The 15,647-nt window shown below is 40.6% G+C and overlaps 1 protein-coding gene across 1 annotated transcript in view; it reads right to left on the bottom strand.

Annotated features, from left to right (window-relative positions):
• TRMT9B (tRNA methyltransferase 9B (putative)) overlaps nt 1-14,938 on the bottom strand; it is an 18,083-nt gene extending 3,145 nt beyond the window's left edge. Inside the window, exons 1-2 of the mRNA XM_026033637.1 lie at nt 14,897-14,938; nt 1,950-2,104 (exon numbers count right to left, since the gene is read on the bottom strand). Coding sequence (XP_025889422.1) covers nt 1,950-2,103 — 154 coding nt within the window. The 5' untranslated portion in view covers nt 2,104; nt 14,897-14,938. The remainder of the gene's footprint in view (nt 1-1,949; nt 2,105-14,896) is intronic.
• Nucleotides 14,939-15,647: the final 709 nt, after the last annotated feature.

Raw genomic sequence — 15,647 nt, 5'->3', positions numbered from 1 at the left:
GAGAGGAGAGGAGAGGAGAGGAGAGGAGAGGAGAGGAGAGGAGAGGAGAGGAGAAAAGAATCCTCTTCACTAGAACAGAAATCATTTGGCGCAGACACTTCCTATCCCTTCCAAAGCAGGTAAGATATTGGGAGAGATAAGGTTATCTTTCCTAATCCTAGAATATTGTAGAAAACAAAACATGGGTTTGCTTCTACCTGCCTAACTCCCAAAGGATTCATTTGGACTGTTTGAAACTGTAGATCTCTTTCCCCATACAACCTCTGCTAAGTGCAGGGCAGAGACCACATCCTCTACTATGTAGAGCACTGGCTGAACCTCACGTCCTGGTAACAATTCTACCAAGATCCACAGCCAGGTAGAGCTCTGTGACTGCAAAGCAGAGGAACTGTGACTGCAAAGTAGATTTCTCTCCAAGAAAACCTGAACGACTACTGTGACTGACGCAGGCCAGAGAGCTGAACTGTAATTTCAGACACAGACTGGGGGATAACTGCGGTTCACTCCTCCCATATTGCAGGCACATTCTCCTCCTCCCTGTTTCACTGCATTATACACATTGCATAACACGCACACGAATGTAATGAAGCTTCYAGAATGGCTTCCATCTAAACGTGTGCCTCCTAAAGGACCATGTTATACTAAACTGAGATATTTCAGAGCGTTCTTCAATACCACATGCATAATGGGCACTTTCCAGGATTAGATTAGAAAATATTCCCTGCTGTTATGGGTCAGCAGTGAAGAATAATTTCTAAAAGTTGACAACCAAGCAACAGGGTAGCGGCTTGGCCAAGAGAACCACTGCAGTATTGAAAATTCAATTTGAAGGCCTGGAGTTATCTTTGRAAACATCACTGCTTCTTGCAGAGCTGCTGCTCTCACTGATGTTAATGTGCACCATTATCTACAGAGCCAGCAGAGGCACCGCTGCGAAGCAGCTCTACACTTGAGCAGCAAAAAGAGAGCAAGTTGCTGAAGCAGAAAGACAGCAAGCCTCATTCTTTGAAGTAATACTTGATACAGATGGAAAAGATTCATCTTATTAATGCAGTTGAAGGATGGTATGCAACTAAGTATGAGGCTCTACACATCAGTAGGAAAGCGTGAGCTTCAAAATCAGTATAAGATGAGTTAGGTGTACACTAATTTAGACATTTCAACTGCTTTATTCACAACTTTTTGCATTTTGTTCTGTTTTGTTTTAAATCACAGAGGGTGTGGGGTCCACTCTGTGATTAAGAATGAAGTGAATCAAGAGGACGGTGAATTCTGTCATCATGTTATTAAGCATGCCTGTGCTTTTGTCTTTTATTCTGACATAGGAGCAATAACAAGGTAATTAGGCAAAATTACTGCCATTATCAAGTTTCATGTAAAGCTTGCAAACAAAAACTTTTTAATATTAGATAGCAAAAAAAGGAAAAAAAAAAAGAAAGAAAGAAAAAAAAGAACCCAAAACATCAAAAAAAAAACACATATTTTTGGTGTTCGTATTCAGAATTATAGGGAAATTCTCACTTTATTTTTGTAAAGCTGTGAATACATCAGATTTCTTTCAAGTTAAAGCCTGGCTGGGAGGAGTTTTAGAACAAATTAACAAAATGAAGAATTACATATTTAATCTCTTAACACTGGCTTTAAGAAAGTTTACAAGGGAACCACAGACCACTAGGTCCAGGCTGGGGATCCTAGCAGACGAAGGCTTACCTCAATCAAAGTAAATTAAAAATTGAAAAACTGTATTTATCAGCTACCTGACACGCTATCAAAGCAAGGAAATATGCACTATATGGCATCTAATGCAGGTTTACAAACATTTTTTAAACAATTTCTCAAAGATTATTTTTAAAGTTTTAAAACCATTGCTCTGGAGGATACACAGGATTAACATATAATCTARTAATGTTTCTGGAGAATGCTTTGGCGGGAGGAAAGGGACAGTTTACCTATGTCTGCCACGAGGCTGCCAGGCTGCTGCTCCAGCAGAAACTGCCGGACACGAGGCCACGCTTTGCTCTGCAGCTCGCTGAAGTAGGCGGCTGTGTTTTTGTATACACTGTGCACATGCTGCTTTTCTAGCTGGGTAGCCTCATGTTCCATCCTGGAAACATAATGAAGAACTGTTATGCACAGTAAAACATGAATTGTTGCAGGGTAGATTTGCCATTTCACAGAATTTWATAATTCGCGACCCTGTAAGCTAATGTTTATAAAAATCACTGGACTCGTTTAACAAACATCATAGTTATAATATGCTTTTAAACAAAGGGTCTGATTTTATTTCATTCAAGTCAAGAAAAAAAATCCACATAACACCATGCCTGATGAGATTCATATAACCAGATGGCCCATTCAACACTGTGCACATTTGCTGGTAAATTTACCAATACAGTCCAAAGCAGCGCTTCTATAAAGCAGAGAGTACCCAGCAAAACCAAGGAATGATTAAAAACAAGAAGAGCAGACATTTCAGGTGAAATTCAGGTGTGCTAAGAACATAATCATTTCATTTGAAGTATAGCCTGAACTCTAAAACCAAAGTCCCTCAATGATGTATAAATAGTGATTTATCTAACCTCTAAAAGCAGTGAGCTGGTTTGAAGCTTCAACAATGCAATATTTCAACAAAAATTGTGATTTCCCTACAACTACTCTATCAATTTAACTTCTTAGCATAGCACTTTAATTTAGTGTTTCATTTCAAAAGTAGCATCTTCTACATACATACTTCTAGTATTACCTCTATTGTAAAACAGAGCCTGAAACCCTTTATACAGAATCTTAAACCTTCCTTAAGTTTTCTTCTTATCTAAGGATCAGTCAGGTCTGGCCTTAATAGCTGACGGAGGCTGAAAAAAATACATTTCCAAGTGTTAGGGCATTCTTCAAACTAATTCAAACCTGCCTGTTTATTTGGGATTTTTTTTCCTTCCCATTATTAAAAAAGAATTGATTAACTGTCCAAGTACTCAGCAGAAATTAAAGCCTGCTCCCAAACTTCTGTCATGAGGAAAGTAATGTATTATCAAGGTGAAATTGCAAAAGAGATTTATTTGGCTGCATTTGAAAAGGTTAAAAGCAAAAACTTTTAACACACAGCAAGTTCTTCTTTTTTTTTATTTCTATATTTTTGTATATATTTTATTTGTTTTTCAACTAAAATATTTCTCTGGACTCACAGTGATTATTTTTCCTTTTTACTATTGAAATAAGTTATTATGATAAATGATTTAAATAAAAAATAGCATGTATAATAATAATGTGAATGCTTTAAAGCATCCATTCTACAGATGCCCCATAACCTTTTAAATTTAGAAAATCCCTATGTCTGCAAAGAAAATATTCATATGTTCTAAGTGCATATCAGTTTTCATAACCATAAGGTCCACGACTTCATCCATTTCATCAGTTGTTATGTAGTCAGTTATGTAGGAGGCCAAGTCAAACTGCCACAATGATCAAACCTATTCTGACTGCAGGATCTGGTAATATCTGTCTTCAAGTATTTAAAGGCTCTTCTTCAAAATCCTTACTTTTTTCTTTTCTGGCCTGATCCATAATTTTCTTGCACAATGCATTTTCTCCACTTTAACTAGTAGTGCTGCTGATATATCAACAACCAGGCAGTCGAATTCAGGAAGAGAAGAGTAAGTTCCTGGTAGACACATCTTCGGTGTCACTTGTAGGAGTGGAAAACTCCAACAAACGGACTCAACAACACAAGTCAATAGAACTGAAACGTGGACATGAAATGGTATCACCTGCATCAAGGCTTACTCAATCAGAGCTTTCCTCAGAACTCATTACAGTAAAATGCATTCTTTTTTTCCTTATTCAACCTCTCAAAAAATGATTGGGTGTTTCATGTCTGCAGCTATCTTTTTTTTATTTCTCTGCCTCAAAACCTACTGCATTTTGCTATTCTATTGCTCAGAAAGCATCTATTTATAAAYACAGATTCCAAAGACTAAGAATCATTTATCTTCTTTGGTCAACCAGCATGCTCTAGTTGCTCTAGTTTGTATTTCAGAATTGGTTAATATATTGTTCTGTGTTTCCAAGTGTTTCTGTCTTTCTTCTTGAAGCTCTTTGTTCAAACTTTGTAATTCTAAAAAAGAAAAAAACAAAACAAAACAAAAACTGCATGGAAGAATGTTTTAGTCATTCACACTGAACCCTAAATKCTATGGGAAATCCAGTTTCAGGATTAGATGGCTGAATTAAAGATTAATTTGGACATTTTAAATAAACACACAAAATAAATCCTTGGGCTAGACTTGGAACACAGCAGGATGTTTTTCCATTGATACAATATTATATGACATTTCCCTAAAATAGTTTCATTAAATTCCTATGAAGACTGAAATTTAGCTTAGTTTCCTACTGATATACAAGACCATTAAGTTTTTGCTTTCAACTTTCTGGCTCATTTGGACTGGTATTTAATCTACTGCTACACTCATCCTAGGGACTTTCACATAGGGCACTACATTAGAGATAATTATTTTAGATACATTTAATTTTAAATTAAGATTTTCAAGATTTGGTTATAATCTCTAGATTAGAAATACAACCTCTATCTCTACATATAACATTTAGAAATTGTAGTCTACTAAAATATTATTTCATTCACAGTTCCATTACAATTTCCATTGCTGTTGATTACACTGCTGGTTTTTTTTGCTATTAAAAAAAGAAAAAATACAGTTTTTCTGGAGTTAAAGAATATATTTTCATGTATGTTATAGCTACATATCTCACTAAAAGTTTCCTGAGTCCAAGGGAATCCAATTTCTTCTTTTCCTATTAACATTTTGAAACCCTTTAGAAAATTTAACTTTTCAAGGATACTGCTTTAAAGAAAGTGATGCTGCTTGGGCTTATCCTATCGCTGCTGAAGTAAAACAGATGCATTTTACAATGTGACCTTGAAATGCCAACAATGAAAAATTACTAATCTCAGTTGCAATGTTTTTAAAAGATTGCATTAGCATTTACTTGCTCTTGGGCCAATCTTCGCGCTATTTTTGAAGAGTCTGACTTATAATTTTGGCTAGTTTCTTTAAATACCTTAGAGAAGAAAAGAGACAGTTGCCACTCTGACCTGAAGAGCTCCCTAACACTGATGGGCAGGAAGTTGTGCTCAGCTCCAAATCTCTGCCACCACCACATCCCACCCAAACCTTTCCACATCTCCTTTCAATCTATCTGAAGCTCTTGTAGGTCTCCTTATCCACCTCAMACTCAAGGAATTTCATCACAGAAGAGCTGAGGCTGTAAGGGACGAATGCAGATCATCTGGTCCAACTCCACCTCACAAGCAGGGCCTCCAAGACCAGGTTGCTCAGGACTGAGTCTAATAGGGTCTTGAGTGTCTCCGAGGACGAAGACTCCACAACCTCTTTGGGCAACTGCTTCAATCACCCTCACATTGAAGAAGTGCTTTTCTTGTGTTCATCTTGGTTACACATGCAAAATCTGGAGCCTTGCTCTCCCTCCAGCCATGGATGCAACAATCTCATTAACTGAAACTGAACAGTATAAACCAGTATAAACCACAAGGGCCAGGTCTAAGTCACTCAATACCCTGCTCTCCCGCAACAGCAAGATCAGCTGCAACTGGTATTAATAGCTAGGTAAAATGTGGCATGGCCCACCAGGATTATCTCCCCTTGTCTACAAAACAGGGAGAAATGACTCTTTTGTCTTACACAGTAAGCAATACTTTTATCTTATTTCCACCTTGTTTAAGATTGACCTTTTCTTGTCACTTAAACATAAATAGCCATGGTAAATCTGCAAGTATACGGCCTTTTATATATACATATATATATATTTATATGTATATACATATATACATATATATATAAATATATATAAATCACAGTCTCAGTTGCTAAGCAAATACATACAAAAATTAAACTCTTCYGCAACTGCAAAACCTCATTGCAGATCTCAGCAGCAGTACTACAAGTTTTCTATAACTTTGCTTATCCTTAAAGCTATATTTATAAATCAAAATAAGAAGGTCAGTTCTGACTGATTGAGCTTTCCCATTGCATTAAAAAATCAATAAATAGGAGCATGATGACATACTAAATTGTTTTTAGATATGAATCATTATTTAAAGCAGCTTTATTAGTAAAAAAAGCATAATGAAACAAAATAACAGTAATCCTTCAGTGAATGGTTAAACTAGCTGCAATCAAAGGTTAGCAAAAGGATACAGTGGGATATGATTTGCTTACATAAGGCTAATGACTATGGTAATTAATTTCACCCACGCATGAACTGTAATAATGTCATGAAAATGCATAGCCTGAAAGCAGAGCAAGGGGAGCTCTGAACAGTATGTCCGAACTGAAGCCCTTGTTCCAGATCCCTCCTTCAGCAAAACTTGGGATGTTGCTGAGGGCATGAGAGCCAGAGCTGAGCCACGCTTAACAGAATGAGCCTTTGGAAGTGCTCACTGTGAAACTAGTATTCAGGAAAAAYGTCATTAATTGAAATAAGGTTGCTGTCATTATATGCTTACTTACTGAAAGAGGAGAGAACCTTGTTCTCAAGAAAGATTGAAAGCACTGAATTTGTTCTTCAATATCATGGCCTAAATGAAAATGTACGAAATGTATGAAATGTCAAAATGACAGCCATTCAACATCACATTTATTTCTTGATAGCTTGACTTTCCAGTCCAGGCAAAACCTAATACTATTCACTGCACATCCTATTCTTGGATCAGTCAATCAGGTGGTGTTTCACTTGCTGCTCTGCACTGGGGGTTACAGCATACATAGCCCAAAGGCTGCTCTATAAACGGATTTATTTCACTAAGCCCAAAACTCCATTCTGTACACAGGTAGCTTTTAACTAGGGTGAAAACATGCCAGCACAGTCCCTTTGCTGTTGAAGAAAACCCTGCAGCATGTGCCGATGCTGCACAGTGCTTCACATGCCTGTTCATCCTCACTATCTCGTGAAAGGGGCAGCAGAGCTCCTGGCAAAGAGGGTCCCCACAATTAGGAGTCACCATGGCCAGACAGGCACTGCTGGGCATCTCCAGACCCTCTAGGCAGGACACAATCCGCTCTGAAGCCAGGCTGAGCACCCTGCCTCTTGCCAACAGCAATCCCAGSCGCATTTATTTATTTACTATTTATTATATACTATTTTTTTAGACACAGATCCTGATCTAAACTGTTCACAGTCTAGAAAAACATCACTAATGGTAATACAAAGGAACACTGGCACCCTGGGGGGGCTCGATTTATTTCTTCATGAGGTATATTGCTTATGGCAACCCTCCCACTGCTTGGACTGTATGAACCAAGCACTTAGCAGCATCATTACAGCTAAGGCAGGCAGGATCTGAGGAAAGCTGGGTTTGACCTACACAGGAAGACTGAATCCAAGGCAACAGAGGCACAGGTAACACGCTTGGAATAACAGTTATAAGGATCAGTTTAGAAGATGCATTTTAAATTTACTCTTTGTCTGACAAATGATTATAGTGACCGACAAGGGTTTGGATATGACTTTTTAACTGAAAGACATACACAGAAGTCTGGAGTGTGGAGGTTTCTGCTGTTCTTCCTATCAGAGATGTTCTAAAACATGGTCTGCAAAGTGGGACATGAACTTTTTTTTGTGTTGTGACAAAATTATACATGAAGGAAGTTCAAAAACAAGTCTTAAATCTGCTTAGGGCCAAGAGTGGATCAGTGACATTTCACACCTCAGTGCAGGTGTTAAATCAGCTTCTGGAATACTCGAACCTTCTGGCACTGCAGACAGAATTGAGAATGGTTGGAACACACAATTTTGTCTACTGGTATCTGTCAAGACCTTGTCAAACCTCTAGATTCCTTCAAAGATGGGCATAAATAGTGCATCATTCAACTATTTCTAGCAAGGATCTTTTTTTTTTTTTTTTTTTTTTTTTCCCAGATTTGACCAAAATTGTGAGGGAATGTTGAATGTGGAGGTAGAAGGCAACTTTAGTAAAGATCACAAAATAAGAGTTTATTAGTCTAGTATTCTGTGTAGAAGGAAAGAAAAGCAAAATCATTTGTATCATACAAAATGTGAAAACAAATGCAAGTTAACTATCCATATAACAACATGAACAAGCTAAGACACGGAAGGAGAAAACACGTAAGAATCTATAATGAAGATAAAGAGTAACAAGAAACATTTTGTACAGAGAACAGAAAAGAGGGTCAAGACAGGCTTGGTCCACTCCTCAGTGGGAAGAAAAATTGAATAATAAGTGATTTCGAGAAAACCAAAGTGATTGTTATCTTTTCTTCTTCTTCACTATTAAAGTGAAGAAGTGAAGTGAAGAAGTGAAACAAGGCAGTTAACACTACTGACACCAGTGACATAAAGATAAGAACTTAATTTAGAAGGGGAAAAGAATAATTTGGAGTTTTGTGAGTAAATTCAGTGTTCAGTTTCTAGTCTCATGATGTTCTCCTAAACTTAGAGACACTTAGTCTAGATGAAATAGCAGTATAAACTGGTACTGTTTGAAAGTTAACACTTAGTGCATAGATATCTACAATTTATTATCCCCTGGAAAGACACTCGAAGCAAATCTGCACAGCTACCAGCCTGGGGTACTGCTCAGTGATTCCTCTGCATGACGGACTAAAAAGTAGCTCTGCATTTGCAAATGGACCAGACAGACAAGGGTTCAAACCTGCTGGATGATGGGATTAGAATTCATTCGATTAGAATTGATGAGATCAGAATTCTGTTGTGAGAGATTGGGAAACACAAAAGTAGAGGGTTTCATTTAGACAAGATTAATCCACCAGCGAAGGGAGAGGGAGGCAGGATGGGCTGCCTGGGAGCAGTTCTATAGAACTGCATCTGAGCATTGTAGCATTTCACAGATCTAATCTACCRTTGCAAAAGACCAAAACCAGACTGAAGAAATAGGTCAGATGCAAAATAGTCCCTTTACTACATTCAGCATTGCTGCAGAATCAGTTTGAGTGTTATGTCCAATTTCAAACAAGAAGGATGGGAACCACTGGAAGAATTACTGATGGGAGCAAGAATAGTTTTAGAGGTAAATCTCTAAGAGGAAAGATAGCATCTTCCAAATGCTTAGTCAGAGGAATCCAGGGAGCACACAAAATCTTCTTCTCATAACAAAAGAGTTTTTTTTGCGAAGGAAATCACAGAATGGGTGAGGTTGGAAGGGACCTCTAGAGAGCATCCAGTCCAAACTCCCAGAGGTCTGGGACACCCAGAGCACGTGGCACCTGGTCACATCCAGGCGGGTTTGGGAGACCTCCAGAGAAAGAGACTCCACAACATTTCTGGGCAGCCTGTGCCAGGTCTCTGGTACCCTCACAGAAAAGAAGTTTTTCTTCACATGCAGATGGAACACCCTGTGTTTCAACTTGTACCCACTGCCTCTTTTCCTATCACTGGCCACCACCAAGAAGCGRTTGGCCCCTTCCTCCCTACATTCTCCTCTCAGGTACTTAGACATATAGATCAGATCCCCTCTCAACCTTCTCTTCTCCAGACTAAACAGGCCCAGCTCACTTAGTCTTTCCTCATATGAGAGATGCTCCAGTTCCTTAATCATCTTTGTAGGCTCTCCGCTGGACCCTCTCTAGGAGCTCCACATCCCTCTTATACTGGKGAGCCCAGAACTGTCCCCAGTACTCCAGGTGCGGCCTCACCAGAGCTGAGGAGAAGGGCAAGATYCCCTCCCTTGACCTGCTGGCAACACTCCTCCTGATGCAGGCCAGGATCCCATTGGCCTTCTTGGCCACGAGGGCACACTGCTCACTCATGGTTAACTTGATGTCAACTAGGACTTCCAGATCCCTCTTGCTGGAGCTGCTTTCCAGCACGACAACCCCTAATCTCTACTGGTGCCTGGGGTTATTCCTCCTCAGGTGCAGGACCCTGTACTTGTCCTTATTGAACCTCATGAGGTCTAACTCTGTCTAACTAACGCTGTCTAACGCTGTCTAACTCTGGAGCCTGTCCAGGTCCCTCTGGATGGCAGCACAGCCCTCTGGAGTGTCGGCCACTCCACCCAGCTTGGTGTCGTCCACAAACTTGCTCAGGGTGCACTCCGTGCCCTCGTCCAGGTCATTGATGAACAAATCGAACAGCACTGGGCCCAGCACTGACCCCTGGGGGACACCACTGGCCACAGGCCTCCAACTGGACTCGGCCTCATTTATCACCACCCTCTGAGCTCTGACATCCAGCCAGTTCTCAATCCATCTCACCGTGCCCTTGTCCAGTCCACACTTCCAGAGCTTTCTTATGAGGATGTTATGGGAGACAGTGTCAAAATCCTTGCTGAAGTCAAGGTAGACAACATCTATGGCTTTCCCATCGTCCATTCAGCCAGTCATCCCATTCTACAAGTCTGTTAGGTTTGTCAAACATGACTTCCCCTTGGTGAATCCATGCTGACTACTCCCAATCATCTCCTTCTCCTTGACATACCTAGAGATGCTCTCTAGGATGAGCTGCTCCATCACCTTTCCARGGACGGAGGTGAGACTGTCCGTCCTGTAATTRCCCAGCTCCTCCCTCTTGCCCTTTTTGAAGACTGCAGTGACGTTGGCTTCTTCCAGTCCTCCGGCACCTCCCCTGYTCTCCAGGACCTCTCAAAGATAATGAAGAGCGGCTGAGCAATAACCTCTGCCAGTTCCCTGAGCACTCTTGGGTGCATCCCATCTGGGCCCATAGATTTGTGGGTGACCAGATTGTCTAAATAATTCCTAACCCAGTCCTCCTCGAGCAGTGGRAAGTCTTCCTCTCTCCTGGTTATGTCTCTTGTGCTCAGGTTGTGTAGTTCATGGGGAGCATGCTTTTCTTAGCAGTAAAGACAGAAGCAAAGAAGGCATTTAGTAACTGCCTTCTCTGCATCCTCCGTCACCAAGGCACTCTCCCCATTCAGTAGCAGACTAACATTTTCCCTAGTCTTCCTTTTGCTGCTGATGTATTTAYAGAAGCCCTTCCTGTTGTCCCTGACACCTCTTGCTAACTCTAATTCCAGGCAGGCCTTGGCCTTCCTCATTGCATCACTGCATTCTTTGACAACGTGCCTATATTCCTCCCACGTGGCCTGGCCCTTCTTCTACATGATGTATGTTCTCTTTTTCTCWTTGTGTTTACTCAACAGCTCCTTGTCCACCCAGGCAGGTCTCCTGCCCCCCCTTGCTCGACTTCGTTCTTCTAGGAATGCACTGACCTGAGCTTGAAGAAAGWGGTGTTTGAATATCAGTCAGCTCTCCCAGATGCCCTTTCCTTCTAGGACCCTGACCCAGGGGGTTCCTCCAAGGAACTCACTGAAGAGGCYGAAGTTGGCTCTCTGGAAGTCCAGCATTGCAATCCTACTTCTCGCTCAGCTTCCTCCACGAGGGATCATGAATTCCAGCATTTCATGGTCACTGCAGCCAAGACTTCCCCCAATCCTCACATTTCCAAGTAAATCATCTCTGTTTGTTAGTATCGGGTCTAGCAGCACCCTTCCCCTTGTTAGCTCATGGACCACCTGCATCAAGAAGTTATCTGCAATGTTCTGCAGGAATCTTCTGGACTCTCTGTTCCTAGCTGTGTGATTTTCCCAGCAGACATCAGAGTGGTTGAAATAATCATCTGTTCTCCACAATGGAGGTCAGAAGAAAAGCAAAGGGCTTAGACTATAGCAAGGATGAAAGAGATGAGTTATTTTTAAAAATAAAGATAAGGACAGAAAAGTTTCTGAAAGGTTTGCAGAGTAGGTGGGTCATGCAGTCTCCTTCAGCGGGATCTTCGGACTCTTCTGGGTAGTCAAGCATTTGTCAAGAAAAGCACTGACATAAATGGTGCTTTTAGGGGAGGAGATGACGCCCCGACATATATGTAGCCTTGTGATTCTGCATGGTTATGATCCTTGATATCTGCAAGTATCAGTCTTCTTCTTTTTTTTTTTTTTTTTTTGGATTTCAGTGAACTTCTATAGAAAAACTAAATGAATAGATATGTTTCCATGAAAGCATGTTTTGCTATGTTTACTACCCATTTACACAAGGGGTTGCTTTTGCAGCCAAAGTGGCAAAATAATTCTTATTTACTGCAGGTTTATCTGTTTCCTAAGAGCCTTGCATGATAGCTCAACCCCCAGACCACGCTACACCTACTCCTAAGTTATTCCAAATTGCTTCCAATGTACTTGCCCTTCACTTTCTCTCTTGGACATGTATAAACAGTTATCTTGTCTTCTCTCACTTTTCACCAGCAGTCAACCAAGCAATAAATACTTGGTCCTTTTCATCCTTCCTGATGAATTCATCTAGGTGGTCTTCTAAAGTACTGCTGCTATTCCCTGTATCCTCTCTATATACCTTCAATTCTTCCATATCAAATACAAAAATAGCTTATTCCCTCCCATCATCCTRTGATTCTCCTGGAATTATTGCTTTCTAAAATCCTTCCACTTTCCCACACTGTGTGTTTGCATTTATAGCACTATGTCCAGAACAATCAGTTTTAATTTACGCAGTCTAATTCTCCATTATTCCTGCCCATAGTGCTCATCACTGTAGGGATTTAAATTGTACTTCATGCTATACACAAAGCCTTCCAAATTAAAACAATTWACAACTTCATTTAAGACATTCAATTACTTGAAGATACTTCTGCTGAATGAAAAAGTTAATCTCTTTGTTAGTGACCAAAAGACAAGCAACACACTACCAAATAGTACCTCAAATTAAGACTGGTAATGGTTAACTTGAATACCAGGATTAAATATAAAGTGTTACACGATCAATTTGAATATACATTTGGTGTCTGATGTACTATTATTCTTTCTTAATGATAAAGCTATTTTTTTCTTGCCATATAATTCCCATGTCATTTATCTCTTGCTATCATGTGCAAAAGCTCTATGTTGTTGTTTTATCGCAAAACAAAATAAAAGCTTTTTTCTATTCTTTCATAGGTCTTTCACAATTACCATTAAACTCCAAAACTCTGTTTAGGTATTACTTGTGCATTTTTTCATCCTAATAAATTATATCACATTAGTCATAATGTTTTGTCCTTTGACCTTTACTAACCATGAAAATATCAGAGAATTTTTCAGTTTGCTCCTAAAACTTTAGAAGCAACTACAGAGCTACTAAGTGGATCTTTTTGATGTCTTTTACAAAATACCCTTGATTATCATTTATTTTAATGGAACGTAACATTTCCTGTCTTMAAATATTCCCATCTGTGTTCAGTATGTCCAAATACAGAACCAAAGGTAGAGTTAGACTTGCAGAAGACATCGTTTTAGGCATTAAGCTGGCCTAGGCATTAAGCTGGCTTAGGCATTAAGCTGGCCTGAGTATATTGCTGTTGGAATGAGAGGAATGAGATAGAATCACATTTTTGTTATTCAACAGCACTCAAAAATTTGACTGATGCAARTCAAATGAAAGTAAAAGCAGTGCTCATCCATGAGGGAGCTGAAAATTCATATCCACACTGCTCAATTGCTCCAACAAGAAAATATTTGATTATGTATGTAATGTCTGGAGAAAATTTAGAAACATTTCTATATAGATATAGAAATAATTTAACTAAAAAAAAATAAACTATGTTACTATAAAATACATATTCTATAATAGAGAAGTATTTAAATAGAAATATTCTCTTAAAAAGAGCTTTGCTTCACAAAGACTTCATTCTCCTAAATTGATTACATGTAGATCTGAATGAAAGCTTTATTCAAAGGGAAAGATTTTTCAAAAGCAAAAGACAAACCAAAAATACACGGTGGCTCTGCTCCAACAGAGTTGGACCTTGTTTGAGGGAAAAAAAAAATCAAGATGATGTGTCAAATGTATTTTAGTCAATTACATAAAGCCTGTCTATGACATGGAGAGTTATTTTATTTTTCATCAGTTAGAGCTTCTATCTCCTGAGATTTCAGAGGCAAATAATGCTGATATTCTGTCTTTATGCCAATACATATGTACATATTTTGAAGGGTTGGAGCCTCTACTGTTAAGAACTTCTAAAGATTTAAAGAGAAGTTAATCTCTGCTTTTGAAAATGATAAAAAAAATCACTTCATAATCTTTATTTAAAAGTCAGAAGTATTTTTTCAATATACTTGTCTTTAATCTTCACCAGTTAAAGAGCCACGGAGACCTCAATGCCATAGTTTCCTTTCACACAGGAATACTGCGTATCTATTGCTTCTAAACAAGCCTACGTATGTCCTGGTACCACCAAGACAGGGATATATATTTAACACCGCACTCTGTTAATAAACTTACAGTCTCTGGGTAGCCTATTACTAATGCCTAAAGGCAGAAAAGCACATACAACGTTTTGCAGGATAGAGCTTAGGCAGTTTGCGCCACTCCGCAATATTCCACTTCAGCAGGGCAGAACGGGTGGCAGAACCTGTATGTTTGCATGGGGGATATTCACCACCTGTCCCTTAACACAGGGATGAATTGGCTTTGTAACCAATACAAACTGAGTTTGATTGACATTTGACATTTCTGCCCCCTAAATTCATTTATATGGATTTCTGGAATGCTTTAGCCCTTTGACAATCTCCTGGCATAGGCTATTGCCTATTCAAATGCACAGCTGCAGTTACCTACATCTGCCTGATGTCTCCAAAATTCCCATTGCCTTAAGTTAAACAACAACAGCGCCACGGAAATAGCTCAGTATACGGCCCATTACAAGAGCAGAGCACGAGAAAGAAATCAGTAAATAGAAATGCCCCGGTTCAAAGAGATGCTCTATAAATAGCACATACAACTGGAATAAGCACTGACAGGCACTACACTGAACATAAATCACAAATATTAAACCCAATCCAGGGCTCCATTAAGGGACATTAGAGGATCTGGGATACCTGGGAGGGTCTATCCAAAGGCTCGTGCCGAGACGGCTGCATGTTTTTCCAATGCCTTTCTCGAGTTTCACATGCACGGTCACAAACTCCAGGCAGGAGCTTCACCTGAGGCAGCGAATCCGCAGGGAATTCACCCGGGCACGGCGCCGCCGCGGCCGGAATGCTGCTGCAAAGCAGAGGGAGGCAGGGGGTGACCTGTCTCCCCGGGCGGGATGCCGAGCCCGCTGGGAATCCCTTTGCAAACATCCATTAAACAGCCGTCACCCACAGCACTACCTGGAGCTACAAACGCAATACTCGGGTATCAGAAATTTTCTCAGGCAAAGGGAAAAGCGATTAAGTGCCATGACTTGGGCTTGCTTGAGGATCGCTGTCAAGATTGCCCTCACACGCAGCGAGAGAACTTCCTTTTCAGCCCGAAAGCCATGGAGAAACTTACTGCTCCCGTTAGGAATTCCGGGCGCATCTCCCGGCGCCTCCGTTCCCCGGCGCGGCGCGCAACGCGAGCCCGCGGCTGCGCGAGGGGCGGCCGCGGCTGCAAGGCACGGCCCCGCGCACGTCCACGGGCCACGGGGGAAGAAAATAACTCGCACCTCGTCCCCCCGAGGTGAGGGCGAGGCGGCCGCGCCTCGGGGCGCGCCAGCCGCCGCGTTTTGGGGGGGATCGCCTCGATTTGCAGCAAAACACCCGCTCCACGGCGGGTTTTTATTTTACCCCCCTTTCCCATCCGCTGCCCCGGCCTCCCTGGCTT

Source organism: Nothoprocta perdicaria, unplaced genomic scaffold (assembly GCF_003342845.1).
Source record: "Nothoprocta perdicaria isolate Ctin4 unplaced genomic scaffold, notPer1 scaffold_13, whole genome shotgun sequence".
Classification (NCBI taxonomy): domain Eukaryota; kingdom Metazoa; phylum Chordata; class Aves; order Tinamiformes; family Tinamidae; genus Nothoprocta; species Nothoprocta perdicaria.
Note: the sequence above shows the minus strand (reverse complement) of the source record. Positions and strands in the feature narration are given on the sequence as shown.